The 16,741-nt window shown below is 47.1% G+C and overlaps 2 gene segments (V, D, J or C); both read right to left on the bottom strand.

The window, feature by feature from the left end:
• Positions 1–12,115, bottom strand: part of LOC118712129 — a 199,876-nt gene extending 187,761 nt beyond the window's left edge. Inside the window, 2 exon segments of the C gene segment in view lie at positions 11,613–11,919; positions 12,014–12,115. Of these exon segments, the coding sequence occupies positions 11,613–11,919; positions 12,014–12,059 (353 nt within the window).
• A 2,538-nt stretch (positions 12,116–14,653) lies between these two features.
• On the bottom strand, positions 14,654–15,658 carry LOC123651813. The segment is given in 3 exon segments: positions 14,654–14,671; positions 15,207–15,526; positions 15,610–15,658. Coding segments are annotated over 3 exon segments (387 nt in total).
• Positions 15,659–16,741: the final 1,083 nt, after the last annotated feature.

Raw genomic sequence — 16,741 nt, 5'->3', positions numbered from 1 at the left:
CCACGAAATCAACAAGCCTGGGAGATATAAGAGACCACACCACTAACACCACCACTAAAAGAACCTGGGTAACTGCATCTAAGACACAGAAACAATTAAAACATTACAGCAGAAAATGTGGATACAAAACAAACAAACACACAAAAACCCCCACACAATTTCTGAAGAAAACAAGGAATCACCAGAAACGGAATTAAATGAAATGGAGGCAAGTAACATGTCAGAGAAAGAATTCAGATGCTGAAATGGGTGGAAAACAAATAGATCACAACTCCCAATATGACTTATAAGGAGCTGAATCAGAATGTCAGCAACATGAAAAGAAACCAAGTGGAAAATGAAGAACAATGTAGCAGCAATAAAGCATACAAAGGAAGACTTAAACAGTAAACTAGAAGAGGCTGAGGACCACATCAGTGAGTTAGAAGAAAAGGTAAGAAAAAACACACAAACACAGCAGCAACTGAAAAGAAAACTTAAAAAGCTGGAGGAGACCCTAGGGAGCTTTGGAACACCCAAAACAAAACAACATCTACATAATGGGGATACCAGAAGGACCAGAAGCAGAGAAAAGGAATAGAAAACTTGTTTGAAGAAATAATGACAGAAAACTTCCCTGATATTGTCAAGAAAGGAACTACACATGTCCAAAAAGCTTGTAGAATCCCAAACAAGATGATCCTCAAAAGACTGGCACCAAGACACATCATAATTAAACTGGCAAACATCAACAACAAAGTCAGAATCTTAAGGGCTGCCAGAGAGAGGTAGAAAGTTCCCACAAGGCATCTCTCATTAGAATATCTACTGATTTCTCAACAGAAACATATCAGGCCAGAAGGGAATGGAAAGAAATATAAAAGTGATGCAAACTAAGGGTCTGAATCCAAGAATACTATACCTAGCAAGGCTATCATTCAAATTTGAAGGTGGGATCTGAAGCTTCACAGACAAAAGAGAGCTAAGAGAGTTTATTACCACCAAGCCAGCAATGCAAGAAATGCTAAAGGGGATACTGTAAAAAGAAGAAAAAGAAAGGCAAGAAGAAACACAAGCATTAAAAATAAAAATGAGAACAAACAAGTACTTATCAATAATAGCATTAAATGTAAATGGATTAAATGCTCCAATCCAAAGACATAGGGTAATTGAGTGGCTAAGAATACATGACCCACACATTTGCTGTCTTCAAGAGACCCATCTCAGAAGAAAGAATTCATACATACTGATAGTGAAGGGATAGAAAAAATATTTTTCAAGCAAATGGAAATGAGAAAGAAACATGGTTGCAACATTTATATCAGACAAAATAGATTTTGAAGTAAAGGCCATAACAAGAGATAAGAAAGACCACTATATAATACTAAAGAGAGCAATTGAACAAGAAGATATAACTCTAATCAACATAAATGCACCCAAAACAGGAGCACCCAAATACATAAGACAAATTCTGGAAGATATCAAGGGAGAAATCAATAGCAATACAGTCATAGTAGGGGACTTTAATACCCCATTGACACCACTGTATAAATCCTGTAAACAAAAAAACAACAACAAAAGAAACAGCAATGACTAAATGACTCACTCGATCAGATGGTCCTAATTGATATCTTTAGTATATTTCACCCCAACACCACAGAATATGTATTCTTCACGAGAGCACATGGGACATTTTCAAAGATATTTGGACACAGGCAAAGTCTCTTCAAATTCAGAAAGATAGAAATCATAACAAGCATCTTCTCAGATCACAATGGCCTAAAATTAGAAATCAACTACAATAAAAATAATGAAAAAAATCAAACACTTGAAGGCTAAGCAGCATGCTATTAAATAATGCTTGAGTTGCCAGTGAGACATCAAAGAAGAAATAAAAGGCATCCTGGACACAAATGATAATGAAAACAATCTAAAATCTATGGGCCACAATGAAAGTAGTCCTGAGAGAGAAGGGGGAACATTAGTAATACTCTCAACAATAAATATATTTTTTTAAAAAGAAATAGAAGAGGAAAATCAAAATTACCTAAAATCAAGCAGAAGGGAAGAAAAAGAAATATGAACAGAAATTATTTAAATCAAAACAGAAAAATGGTAGAGAAAAATAAATGTGCCAACAGGTGTGTGTGTGTGTGTGTGTGTGTGTGTGTCCATTTTCTGCTGTAATGTTTTAATTGTTTCTGTGTCTTATATACAATTTCTTTGTTACCCAGGTTCTTTTAGGGGTGGTGCTAGTGGTGTGGTCTCTTATGTCTCCCATGTTTGGTGAGCTAGTGGAACTCCCTACTTGAGTTATCTGGGTTGTCTTAATTTAGTTTGATCTTGAATGTTAGTTTCTTATTTATGGATGAAGTCTCATCACAGATTGGTAATGTGACTTACCCCTGGCTTCATTGTGCAAGTGGTTTTGGATATTCCCATGGTTGGGGCTCTTTTGGAAAAGGTTGTCTGTGGTCTCACTGGTATGTACTCATTGTGGTTTCCCAGAGACCATGGCCTGGGAGGAAGTAGTCTTGGATCATGAAACTCAGGTACTGTGACTTTGGCCAGTATGGTATAACTCTTGTTGGATTTACTGTTACTCTGAAACTCAATAGAAGAGGCCTAGAGTCCATGACTATTGGGAAAAGTGTCTCATAGTCTGTGGTTGAAGCAATGGGCCTCTGGCCAAAGCGGGAGTTCAAGATCCAGCAGCTGTAGATGTGGTAATCTCAGAGTCAATGGCTGAAGCAATATGACCTTGTCTAGGTAGGCAAGGTCTGAGTAACTCACCAACCTGGCCAGAGGTAAGTAGCTTGGAGGTAGATGTTGTAGATTCTGTTGAGAGAGCTGTGTGCCTTTGTTTGGATAGACACACTTCCAGTGGAAGCTCACAGAGAGGCCCAAGAGCTGTCTGCAAGGGGTGTGTTCTTGTGACACCCACATGCTGGATCAGAGTGGTTGTGATTTGTCACTGGCCCCATGGAAGGAGAATTCCCAGGTTTTGTTTCAGGATATGTGTGCCTTTGATTGGATATGCACACACAGTAGCTGCTTAGAGAGGTCCCCAGGATCTGTCTGCTGTGGTAGTAGGCTCAGTTCACCCATGTGCTGGAGAGTCGCTACCTCAGGGAGTGGATGCCAGCAGAGTTGTGCCTTCCAGCAGCTCAGAGAAGCACATAGTGGCAGCCTGCCAGGGCAGTGGTCTCAGAAGTTTTGTGTGTTGGATTGGTGCAATTGAAATGACCAGAGGGTGGCAGCTAAGAAGGCAGAAGTCTGAGTTTCTTCTGCCAGGGCCTTACACCCTTGGTTGGATACAAGTGTGCCTAATGGCAGCTAACAGAGGCATCTGGGAGTCACCCCCTGAGTGGTGGCCTCAGGTGACCTGCATGCAAAAACCACGTGACCACAGTATCTGAAGGTAGGCAGCACGTGACCACAGTATCTGAAGCGGGTGTTCGCATTTATACTGCTAGGGCTGTGCATCCTTGTTTGGATGTGAGCGCCCCAGCAGGTGCTCAAGGAGGTACCCAGGAGCCACCTATAGGGGCAGAAGGCTCAGTAGTCCTGAAAGGGAATACTGTAGTATCTGGAGGTAAGCAGCTGGGGAGAGGGATGTCACAATTTTTGCTGCCTTGCACCCTTAGTTGATTGCTACATCCCCTTTGGGGTCACAGAGGCACTCAGGAGCTGCCTGTCATTTGTGGGGGCTCAGGAGGCCTACACAATGGAAAAGGGTGATTGGTGTCTGGAGGTTGGTAGCTATGGAGGAGGAAGACTGAGTTTTTGCTGCTAGAGCCTTGTGCCCTTCCTTGGTTGACTTTGTGCATGCCCAGCAGTAGCTTACAGAGCCACCCAGGAGCTGTTTGCTAGGGCAGTGCAATTAGAGTGACCCTTGTACTGCATCCGCATGACCGAGGTGCCTGTGGGCAGGCATCCAGGAGTGAGCGAAATCCAAATTTCTATAGTCAGGGCCTTGCACACTTGGTTTGACTCATGTGTGCACAGTGGTGATTCACACATGCACCCGGGGTCCATTTGCCAATGCGGATCACTCACACTCAGTTCCAAGGTGCATGACTAAGATGTCTAGGGGAAGGCAGCTGGGAAGGGGGAATTCAGAATTTCTACTGCTGAGGCAGTGTGCCCTTCTTTAGATAAGACTGTGTCCAGTAGGGGCTCACAGAAGCACCCAAGAGTGGCTTGTGGGGCAGTGTGCACAGGAGGGCTGTGCTATGGAAAAGAGACTGTGGTGTCCGGAGGTCGGCAGCTGAAGAGGGGGAAAAGTTGCATTTACTGCTGAGGGAGCCATGCATCCTTGGAGAAGGAAGTCCAGAGTCCGCATTCTGCAAGAAGAGCAGCAAGATGTTGACTGGAGTGGCTACAGGGTCGTGGGCAGTGTCCAAGGCCTTTCTTGGTGGTGGTGCTGATGAGTTCAGAGTACATGCTGCTCTCCCCTTTAAGATGTTGTGAGCTTTGTGCCTGAGCTTCACAGCCTGGGAAGTGCCCGCCTTAGTGGTAGATACTCCCTGTCCATGACAGCCTGCTATGCCAGCCCCTGCCACTCCTGCCAGATTTAACTGTCCCTCATTCAGTCACACACACACACTACACATATCCACACAATCTCCTTTCACCTCCTCCCCACTCACAGCCTCTCCCTGACCTCTGAGTTGCCAGCTGCCATTGGTTTAAGTTTTGATAAACTTTAAATTGGGTATATTTGACAGTTATTTTTAATGAGCTATTTCATGAACTTAAGTGAGAGACAGTTTTGTGACACCCTGAGGGCCCTGAGGTCATATAAAGATTTATTCTCTCTCCCTAAAAAGAAATGTTTTTTAATTAAATTAGACCAATACAATATACTTGAAATTACATAAGGGAGTAAGCTATGCAGGCTGAGTTGGGCAACAAGATGAATGCATTTGGAAAAAAAGTTACATCTTCTGAAGAGTCTATGGAAAGGACTGGCAAGGAAAATCAGAAATCCTTAAAGTAGGTCAGTATATTTTTCTCCCTATATTATCCCTCTGAAATTTGGCAATTCTTTTTTTTTTTTTTTTTTAATATATTTTATTGATTTTCCACAGGAAGGGAGAGGGATAGAGAACTAGAAACGTCAATGAGAGAGGTACATGCCCTTGACGTGAATCAAACCTGGGATTTTTCAGTTCGCAGACAATGCTCTGTCCACTGAGCCAAACTGGTTTCGGCAAATTTGGCAATTCTTAATGAATGAACAGGGCAATGCATTTCTTTGCATACATTCAATAAGACTGGTTTCAAGTGGTGGTTTTATTGACTGAAAACTTTGACTGCAATGCCATGTTTTAAGAATCCTCTCTGGACTCTGCAGACTTGAAGCCAATCAGAGGGCCACAAAGAAAGCCTTGTATCCTGCTTGGTAGCCCTGAAAATGGATGGTGCTGGAGCCTCAGGCCCCTACCATCGCTGGTGGCTGGTCAGAGTGGAAGGGGAGCAATGAGGGTGCCTCTGTGTCCCTGTGGAATCCCCTGCACTCTAGGCCACAACAAGTAGGAGGGCTGCTGAGATGGGCCTTGAAGACCAAGGGGCAGGCCTGGGTGGAGCCTCTGCAGGTGAGGAATTCCCCTAGCCCAGCAGATACTGCCGGCAGGACTCAGGGCAGCTGGATGGCTTGGCTTCCCTGTCCTACGGGGCACACTGAGATTCAATCCTGAAATTCTAGCCAAGGTGGTCAGTTACCATTTTTGTTGACTTAATGCAAACATTCAGGCCAAATCGAATGCAATAGATAAATTGGTCTTAATTTGGCTCTTTAATAAACATAAGGGTGATTTTAAGGAGAAAATTTTTATTTCAATAGGAAATTGTTAGAGCTGCAATGTTTCCTTTCCCTTCCACCAGACCATTTGTTGTAATTCTTGCTATTATAATTGCTCAATAATAGTAAATTTTATAATACAGTTTGTCTCCACCAGGTCACAAGCCCACCTTCTTCTGTGCCCAGGCCTCATCATCCCTCTGACAGAGAGCAAGAATCTCTGGGCTCTGAAAGAAAACTCCATCTCTTCTCAGCCTGGAAGTAGTCAGAAAATGGAAGTGATGCTCATTTTCCCTGAAAGGATTCAGAGCCCGGATTATTGAGGGGATGTGTGCGGCAGTTAAACAGACATGAGCAGAGCAAGGACGAAGGGCCAAGTGGGAAGGAAATAGATGGGACCCTGAGACATGCTTCTCACCACTCCAAGTGCTCTGAGGCTGGGAATGAAGGAATCTGTATAGACTCTCTCTTTCTCTGAGAAAGCCAAGAGGTTTTAGAACAGCTGATAGAGATAGAATCAGTAAGCCCTGAAGACCCAGTTGTTCCTCCAGACTAGATCTCTGTCTGCCATTCCAATCCATTGGGTGATGAAGATGAAAAAGACTTGAGCTGCTGAACACCCAGCTCTTTAGCTCTGAGTCTTCTATTGGATCCCCAAGGCTGAAAATCAGCTTGAGGAAAAAGGGGGGTAATGAGGAAAATAAGACATTTGAGGGTGGGGGCGACTAACAGCCTGACTCTGTACTTAGTTAATCAGTATCCCTAATGCACATTCCTGTTAGCCTATAGTCTAGTCACTGCCTCTTCCTTAATTATCTGGTCCTGAAAGACCTGTGTACATAAATACTCCCATTTTACAGAGGCCATAAACCGTGAAACTATATACAAACTCCAGAGGGAGTTATCAGCGCTGGTGCCAGGCCAGGCCTCTATGTCTGGTCTCATGGTCCTCATCCCAACACATGGGCTTTTTGTAATTCCTGAGAAAGGTCTGGAAGTCCCATCCATATTTGGAGGACAAAGAAACCAAAGGATATAATGAGAGGGCTACCTCCATATTGGTGGGCACAGGATTTGGAAAGAGGCTCCCCTGAGTGTGCATGTGAAACCTCTGAAAATAAAAGGATTTTTCATATCTCCAAGGACTCCTCTATATTTTTTGGTTACTTGTTAAATTCTGTACCAGTGCCATAGTAGATGAGATCACAGTGAGTGGAGTCACAATAGGTGAGGCCACAGTGGGTGAGGTCACAATGGGTGAGGCCAAAGTGGGTGAGGTCACAGTAGATGAGGCCACAGTGGTTCTGCTGGTTGTAAGAGTATCAGCCTCTTGCCCATGCCTGTCACTGCAGAGTGGAAACACCCTGATCTTTGAGGCCTGGATCCAAGGAATGGCAAGTCAGTGGCAACTGGTTAAACAGAGCTCCTGGAGGTTCATCATTTTCTTTATATTCATGAAGAGAAAACAAATTTGTAAAGGAAATGCCTCTGACCTCTTCCTGCACCTGCATTTGGGCTAGATCCCTGTGTGTAGTGAGTCCTGAATCCACCCAGGTGTTTTGAGTACCACTTACTGGCATTGAACACCCCCTGGTGCCATGAGCGCCCCCTGCAGCCCAGCTCTGCTGTCTTCCTCAGGGTGATTTGTGTCTGGGCTCACACTGACTTCCCCTCATTGTGTGTCTCTAGCACAGTAATACATGACTGTGACCTTGGCTCTCAGGCTTCTCATTTTCAGAGTTAGCTTGTTCTTGGTGTTGTCTCTGGAAATGGTGAATCCGCCCTTCACAGAGGCAGCATAATATGTGATACTACTATCACCATAATGTTTGAGACCCACTCCATCCCTGGAGCCTGGCTGACCCAGATCATCCAGTAGTAACTGAAGGTGAATCCAGAAGCTGCACAGGTACAACTCAGAGACCCCCAGTGGCACCAAGCCTCCCCCAGACTTCACCAGCTTCACTTCACACTGGACACCTGCAAACACAGATACACAAGATAGACTTAGAATCACATGGAAGCAAATACTAGCACAGGCAAAGGTCTCAGCACTCCCCACTTCTGAGAATGACCTTGAGAAGTGGAATAAAATGCAGCATGGCACCAGGTTCATGGTAGAACCGCTGGGGTCCTGTCTCAGGCACTTGGGTTCTGGGTGTCTCCCAAACATGCCCAATTAGGCCCTCCTTTGTGGTCAGGAGGAGAGCCTCATTTGTATGGAGTCTGGATATAATGGAGCAGATTCTTTAGAGTCATTCCTGTTGTTGAAGAGCCAGTTAGCCAATCTCCTGTCAGAGCTGAAGGCCATAGCCTCTGGCAACAAGGAATATGACATATTATGCTTAGTAGGAAAGTACCTGGATGAACTACCTGGGACAGAAGCTTCTGCAACATAAAGAATCAGAACAGCAAGCCCAGGAGGAGATAAACCCGTTGGAAATGCCTGCTGAAATGTCAGGTAAATAGACCCAACAACACCTGAAGGCAACTAGGCAAGTCTCCCCATGGCAGTAGGTCCCCAATCATCTGCATAAGATTCTGATCTTATCTATTGTACTTGACAGAAGACTACTATCCTTTGATGGTGTGTGCACAAACAAGTTTGTTGCTGCATTTATAAAAAAGAAAAGTACAGCCGAAACCGGTTTGGCTCAATGGCTAGAGCGTCGGCTTGGGGACTGAAGGGTCCTGGGTTCGATTCCGGTCAAGGGCATGTACCTTGGTTGCGGGCATATCCCCAGTAGGGGGTGTGCAAGAGGCAGCTGATCGATGACTCTCTCTCATCGATGTTTCTAGCTCTCTCTCTCTCTCTCTTCCTCTCTGTACAAAATCAATAAAATATATTTAAAAAAAAAAAAGAAAAGTACAATCATGCTGGGAGGGGAGAGCATGGTAGGTAAAATACCACAAAACCTTACTTCTCTCTTCCTTTTAAAAATATGTTTTTAATTGATTTTAGAAAGAGGGAATGGGAGAGGAATAGAGATGTAGAAACATCAAGAGAGACAAACGTGGTTGGGTTGCCTTCTGCACAAACCACAATGGGGACCAAACCTGCAACCCAGGCATGTACCCTGAATAGGAATTTATCTGGTGATTGCCAGAAGCCAAATTCAGCATGTCAGCAGGGATGAATCATGGAGAGATGGCTGAGGGAATTTCCTCAAACCTGAAAAGGATGCCTAAAATGATTGCTGCCAGACAGCTAAAGGCATCTTAATATACATGTTATTACCTCCTAATAGCCAAACACCTGAAGAGCCATAGGCAAATTCTTCCAATCTGACAATGAATTCTGTGTATTCGAAACCCTACCCTTTGTTGTATATGTCACTACCTTGCCTTAGGACAATTTGTGTTAATAAATAGCAAGGGTGCCTGAGACAAGGAGAATTTAGTTTCTTTAGCTAAATTTTTCTAACTCCCCAATAGGCCTTTCAAAATTGTGTTTCATCTCTGGACTCTAATTTAATGTATACACAGACCCTTTTCCATATTTCTGAACCCTTCTAGATGCTGTATCAAGACCACTGGCAGGTGACCACCTGGGGCCTGGGTTAATGTTCAACCACTGAGCCACAAGAGCCTGGCTGCATCTTCTTTTCTTTGTCCTCACCTGAGGATGTGTTCATTGATTTTTATTTTATTTTTTATTATTTTTTAATAGTGTTTCTTTTTTTTTCTTTTCTTTTTTTAATATTTTTTATTGATTTTGCACAGAGAGGTAGGGAGAGAGATAGAGAGTTAGAAAAATTGATGAAAGAGAGTCATCGATCAACTGCCTCTTGCACACCCCCTACTGGGGATATGCCTGAAACTAAAGTACATGCCCTTGACCGGAATCGAACCCGGGACCCTTCAGTGCCCAAGCCGACACTCTATCCATTGAGCCAAACCGGTCTCGGCCATGTTCATTGATTTTTAGAGGGAAATGAGAGGAGAGAGAAAAAAAATTGTTCAGTTGCCTCCCATATATTTTCATACTGCAAATCCAACCTGCAAAAATTTCATTTATTTATTAATTAGAGGTGTGGTGCACAAATTCATGCACAGGTGGGTTCCCTTGGCCTGGCCTGTGATCAGTGCCAATCAGGGCTATTTTGCCCAGTCATAGTGGGGGCTGGCCTGGGGGAGGGACCATGGGAGGTTGGCCAGCCACAGAAGGTTGGCTGTGGGAGTGTACTGACCACCATGGGGCAGTTCCTGCATTGAGTGTTGGTCAGTGTCCATCATAGTTACCAATTGACTGGTTGACTAATAGTTCAGTCACTTGGACACTTAGTCTTTTATATATTTACATACATTTCTATTGATATCAGAGAAGAAGGAAGAGGGAGAGAGATATAAACATCAATGATGACAGAGAATCATTGATTAGCTGCCTCCTGCATACCCCACACTGGGGATGTTGCTCACAACATGGTCAAGTGCCCTAACTCAGAATTGCACAGTGACTTCCTGTTTCCTAGGTTGATACTCAACCCCTGAGCCACACTGCTGGGCTGTTGCTGCACTTTCAGGATTCATAGAGCTCCCTGTGTACCAGGGCTCTGAACACTGGGACATTGGCAACATAATAGGTGACCAGGCACCAGCTCTTCCCTGACTGCCTTCTGACCCAAGTGGCCATGGACATGTTTACCACAATGTTCTGTAGCTCATGGGCCCCTGGAGGTTCCCTCAGCAAAGGTGTGAGCTGTTGGAGGTTCTCTGAGGTCAGTGGTCAGCTGTGTCTCCACCTGACACAAGTGGGGCTTCTGTACCCTGACATCACACACGAGCACTGCACGTGGGCTCAGCAGGGTGGCTGAGGTTGGCTTCAGGTCGCCTTAGTGGCCCTGGCCATGGCCTCTCAGGAAGGGCCTGGCACAGGAGCTGGGCATGAGGGGACGGCTTGGGGGTTCATTTAAGGCAAAACCTACCAGGCGGGAAGGAGAGGGCAGAGCGCAGCCACATGGGATGTCCCGTGCAGGCCCGATGGGGTGAGAATGTGGGTGGTACAGGAAAGAGGGTGAGGATGGGGTGGTATCTGTGGAGCCTGTAGGCACAGCAGAGGTGGGTGGGGGCCAAGACTCCTTCAGCAGTTTCTCAGGATCCAGGTGAATTCTCCAGGGCAACAGGGACAGCTGTTGGGACATGTCCCATAGGACTGTGTTCTGAGACCCATGGGGAACAGGGCCCAGCAAGGCTGTCAGGCCTCGTCACTGGGCTTCCTTCCTGCCTCCATCCCAGGACTCACTGAGAGCTGGGTCCAACTTGCAGGCTCACTTAAAGGAGCAGCGTCCATGGAGTCAGACCCTAAACAGCCAAGTGCAGAGACAAGTGACTAACTGCTTTCAAAGACTCCTCCCAGGGCTGAAGGAGAAGTTCATCACCCTCAGGTTGGTCTGGGGTCAGGATTCTGTGTTCCCCACTCAGCATTGCACAGGAGCGTGGATGACATCTCTCTCAGGGAACAGGAATCCCTACAATGTTTTCCTTGTCAATCTGGACAGCAACCACCAGGGACATGGTGACAGGAAGCGCACAGATGACAAGTCCACCAGATCTGAAAACACAGCCACTTCCTCTTTTTTTGCCTGCAGAGAATCTAATTAAAGACACAGGAAGTAAGCAGGATCTGCCTCAAGGACAACAGGAGAGAAGAAAGCATTGACCCCAATAGGAAGCCTGCACAACCCCTCCAGGAACAGCCTCTGAGCTCAGACCCTGGGTTTGCTGGTCCTGCGTGCCCCCTGGTGTCTTGGAAAGCTCCTGAAGCCCAGCCCTGCTGTCTCCTCAGGGAGGTTTGTGTCTGGGCTCACACTGACTTCCCCTCACTGTGTCTCTTGCACAGTAATACAGGGCCGTGTCCTCGGTTCTCAGGCTGCTCATTTGCAGGTACAGCATGTTCTTGGCGTTGTCTCTGGAGATGGTGAAGCGGCCCTTCACAGAGTCTGCATAGTATGTGCTACTGCCTGTATTAGCAATGCGTGAGACCCACTCCAGCCCCTTCCCTGGAGCCTGGTGGACCCAGTTCATGTAGTAGCTACTGAAGGTGAATCCAGAGGCTGCACAGGAGAGTCTCAGAGACCCCCCAGGCTGCACCAAGCCTCCCCCAGACTCCACCAGCTGCACCTCACACTGGACACCTGCAAACACAGAGACACAGGGAGACTTAGAATCACATGGAAGCACAAACAGGCACAGGCACAGGGCTCAGCGCTCCCCACTCCTGACAATGACCTTGGAAAATGATCAGGAGAAAAACGCAGCTTGGCACCAAGTCCATGGTGGAGCTGCTGGGGTCCTGTCTCAGGCACGCGGGTTCTGGGTGTCTCCCAGCATGTGGAGCTGGGTCCTCTTTTATGAGCAAGTAGAGAGCCCTATTTGCATGGAGTCTGGATATAAGGGTGCAGCTGGAACACTTGGCTGCATGCCTGACCTTGTCATCCTAGGGTCACCCAGATGGGAAAGGACTTTAGGATGCTGGCCACAAGGGGTTTCATTCTGACCACCCTCCCTCCCTCCTTTCTGGACATGTGGTCACCCTGAACCCTTCCTTTGGGGGTAGCTTCCAGGATTGAGAGTCCTCCTTCCTGGGGTTTTGATGAGGACCCAGGGGTGCTGACCCAGGAGGTACTGAGGATCGGGCTTCCTCTTGCTCTCCATCACCCACCCTGGGCCATGTTTGCTTTCTGGGTTTGGAAAAGAGAGTTGCTTTGGAATGATGCTTTTATTTTGAGACTAAAAATTGTCTTCATCATTTTCCACAATCAGCTCTTCCATAAAACTCTCACATGGACATGTGATGATGCAGGAGAGGCTGGGCTGGACACTGTGACTACAGCCTCTGAGTCAAAACTGCTGTCCCAGTCCAAAGTACCCAGCTGCCTTCCCGAAACACACAATTCGCTCAATTTCCCTGTTGTTCACATGCAAAAGTCCTGTTTCCCAGCCTCTCAAATTGGGAGAAGTTCCTTAATTCACAAATGGAGCCTTTGCTGGTATCACTCAGCAGTTGGAACATTGGCCCTGGCACCAAAAGCCTTGGGTTCAATTATTGGTCAAGGGCACATGCCTGGGTTCCAGGTTCTCTCCTGACCTCTGGAAGGGGCAATGGGGAGGCAGCCAAACCATGTGCCTCTCTCACATCAATGTTTTTCTATCTCTCTCTCTTCTTCCCTTCCTCCCTTTTTCCCTCCCTTCCTTCCCTCCTACTCTATGAAAAGCAATGGAAAACATATGGTAAATAGGTGAGAATTGGGTGAGAATAAAAAATAAAATAGGAACACTTTGACTTTGGGAAGAAGACCCTGGGTGGAAATGAAGGCACCAAGTTGTCCTCGGGGCAGGTGAGCCCCTCCCTTCTCAGGGGCAGAGGGGCCTCCTGCAAGTCAGTCCTCGGCTCTTCTTCTGGAACAGCCCTGTCCCACAGGCTCTCCCTTTGCCCCATGCAGCACAGGCCCCGGCCAGCTCAACTGGACTCGCTGTGGGTGAGGCCTCCAGGGCCCCACTCACTTTACCCAAGAGGAGACCATGCCCACACTAGGTCTGAGCGAGCTCACCTACTCCAAACCAGAGGCCTTGGTGTGGAGAGGGGAGACCTGCTCTGTGGACACATCATGAGCCCATTGCTCAGCTGCAATAGGCAAGGATTTTCCATGAACTGCATCATCTGCCCACACCGGGCTGATGGATGAGGGGTGCAGGGCAGATGCCTTGTCCCAAAGCCCTATGCTCTCTGATCATCCTCAGACTCAACTCGCACTCCCCAGGCTGCTGGTTCAGAGACCTGGGTCCTGGTTTAATAGAAATGCAGAGATGAGGGGTTTTAAGGCTGAGAGGGAGAGGGGTGGGAGTCAGTGTGCAATGGGGTGGGCTTCTCCTGGCTGCGATCAAAATGCTTTGGAAGTGGGCACAGTCAGGTGAGGACCGCACAACACAGCGAATGTGCCACATGCCACCCACTGTGCACTTTGTGGAGAAACAAGGTGACAGGTGACCAGGGGCTGCCAGTCCCCTCACAAGGTGATCTGGTCAGAATCCCTAACTGGACCATCTTGGGAGAGGCACCCCCAGGCCTTAGCTTTTTAGGGAAAGGCTTCTCTTTGTCTAAAGCCTGTTTTGCCAATAGTTCTTGAGCATCAGGTCAACACTCCTTTACAACAAGCCATACCCGCTCTTAGGGGAACACTCTTGTTAAGTGTCCTGAGATCCAGCTCTGCCTGCTCCCTCTCACCTCCTCAATCCCAAACATGTGCCAGAGAAGCTTTGGGAGCAACTCTGACCCTGGCGTTCTCAGGGCATCTGAGGTTCTGCTTTCTTGCAACTTTCTCAGGTTCAGCTCAGATAAACTCTTAAAAACTACTCCTCAGGTTTGGGCATGCGAATTCTACATGGTTCACTTAAGCTGTGGACGTTATGCAAATTCAACAGCCAAAGGGATCCTGGAAACGTGTTCACAGGGGTAGATGGGCACAGCTGGGGAGGCCTCGTTCCTAAGGAAGGGAACCTTACTTCCAAGACAACCAAAGCAAACTTGTTTTCCCTCCAACCCACGGGAACCCTTTAGACCTCATCTTGGCGAGCTCGCAGGTGTTCAGTAATTGTGTGCACTTCCATCTCCACAAGGGAAAGAAACAGGGATGAACGTATGTTGTAAATGAAGAGAAGACAATATGTTGATGTAAGAAATGTAAAAACATGAGAGAATGTTTATAAGATGTTATTGGAGCCAAACTGACAACTGTTGGAGAGCAAGACCTCAAATGCATGAAGAATAACCATTTGCAGCTGCATTTGTGGATTTGAAGTTAAGGAGGGAAGGTGTGGAAGGGACAGGGAGGAGAGAGGGAACCAGTTGGGGACTGGGTGCTAGGACAGTTACCAGGAGGTGCTCTCCTGAGGGTGGTCATGCTGGTGTCACAGGTGTGTCAACCAGAAGCACATGAACTATGGATGGGTGCTCAAGGCCAAGAGGAGCCTTTTAGTGAAGAAGTCATAGGCCTGGGGCCAGCCCATCCCCAGGACTGCCCAGGTAGGAATGTGTGATCAGAGCCTCCTGTGAGATTCCTGTCAGTCACTGGATTATGTCAGAAGAAAGACAGAGCCCCTTTATGATCACAAATATAATTCCTGAAGCTCGACATTGAAGCAGGCTTTTTCACTGTTATATATATAATTGATTTTTTACAGAGAGAAAGAGAGGGATAGAGAGTTAGAAACATTGATGAGAGAGAAACATCGATCAGCTGCCTCTTGCACAATCCATACTGGGGATGTGCCCGCAACCAAGGTACATGTCTTTGACCGGAATCGAACCTGGGACCCTTCAGTCCGCAGACAGATGCCCTATCCACTGAGCCAAATTGGTTTCGGCTTGGAGCAAAACTATTTTGAGGCACAGCAGGAAATGCTCACACTGACTTCCCCTCACTGTGCCTGTGGCACAGTAATACATGGCCGTGTCCTCAGTGGTCACGGAGCTCAGCTGCAGGGAGAACTGGTTCTTGGACATGTCAGGGTCGATGACTAACAGACTCTGGACAGATGGCACGGACTCTCTGTACCACTTGTACCTGAAGTAGGTCCTTCCCAGACATTGGAGCCCTTCCCCTGGGGGCTGCCTGACCCAGTCCCAAGTGGCACTGTTGCAGGAGACACTGTTCCCAGAGATGGCACAGGTGAGGGACAAGGTCTGCGAGGGCCGCACCACCGTGGAGCACAACTCCTGCAATTGTACCTGGAAGAGGACACCTGGGACAGAAGGAAGCAAAAAGATTACTCAGTCCACATCTCTGTGAACATGGCTGTGATCCGCCAGATCCCCAGACACTGACCGCAGGGGAGCCCCAGCATGGGAAGGAAGACGAGGAAGGAGACAGCCATGTCCCTGGGTCAGCCAGACTCAGCAGGCTCAGAGGGGGCAACTGGGTATGGGCCTTGTGGACCTTACCCCAATTCCAGAGCCTGTTCACCCACATTAATCTATTAGACTTCATTCATTCATTCATTCATTCATTTACTCATTCATTCATTCATCCATCCATTCCACCAACACTAAGGGCATAGGTGAGGATCTTCTCCCCAGGGACGCATAGGCGAAGGACATAGGCCTGGGTTTGTATTTTGCCTCCTGATCAGGTGCCCTCACCCTGAGCACAGGGAGCTGGGAACTAGGGGGCATCTCTGCAGGGAGCAGGAGCAGGAGGAGTAAGACACCAAATGGCCCAGGTGGATGCACAGAAGATCTTTCTTCTAAAGTGAACCCCGTGGTTAGTCTGCAAACAGCAATGACTCCTGCCCTGGTTGGTGTGGTCCAGTGGATAGGGTGATGGCCTGGAGAATGAAAGGTCCCACGTTTGATTCTGATCAAGGGCACCACTTCTGTGGCACGTTTCTAGCCCTGGTTGGGGTGTGTGCAAGAGGCAACTGATTGCTGCCTCTGTTTCACATTGATGTTTCTCTCTGTCTCTCCCTCTCCCTTGTACTCTCTCTAAACATCAATGGGAAAATACAATCAGTGAGGACTAACAAAAAAATGTTTTAAAAATAAATAAAAGAATGATGGTCTTGACAGGAGTCACAGGGGCGAGGTTCTGCTTGGGGAGTTTCTCGGGACAGGAAATAGGCCTCTGAGCTCCACCCCAGCATGGCCAGCTTTATTGGAAAGGGTTACTGAGTGTCCGCAGGTAAACAGAGTGCCAGAATGCGCAGCCTCAGTTAGCCAGGGTGAGGTGGAGACAACTAGAAAAAGCCTCAGCCCATTGTAAATTGCTGCCAAAGGAGCCTGAGGCCACTCCTGAGGAAACTATGAAGCCCATAGTACTCAGCCACTGAGGAGCCTGGGGTGGACTCTACCCTGATACCAGATCCCATAGCAAGAATTCTTCCTGGGTCTTGTCTCAGGAATCAAAGAATGAAGTCTTCAAATGGAGGCGTTCAAATGAGGCAGGGCAAGGGTAAAAATAA

This window comes from Pipistrellus kuhlii, unplaced genomic scaffold, assembly GCF_014108245.1.
Source record: "Pipistrellus kuhlii isolate mPipKuh1 unplaced genomic scaffold, mPipKuh1.p scaffold_m20_p_83, whole genome shotgun sequence".
In the NCBI taxonomy this organism is placed as follows: domain Eukaryota; kingdom Metazoa; phylum Chordata; class Mammalia; order Chiroptera; family Vespertilionidae; genus Pipistrellus; species Pipistrellus kuhlii.
The sequence above is the reverse complement of the archived record's forward strand: the minus strand, read 5'-3'. Positions and strand labels throughout refer to the sequence as shown.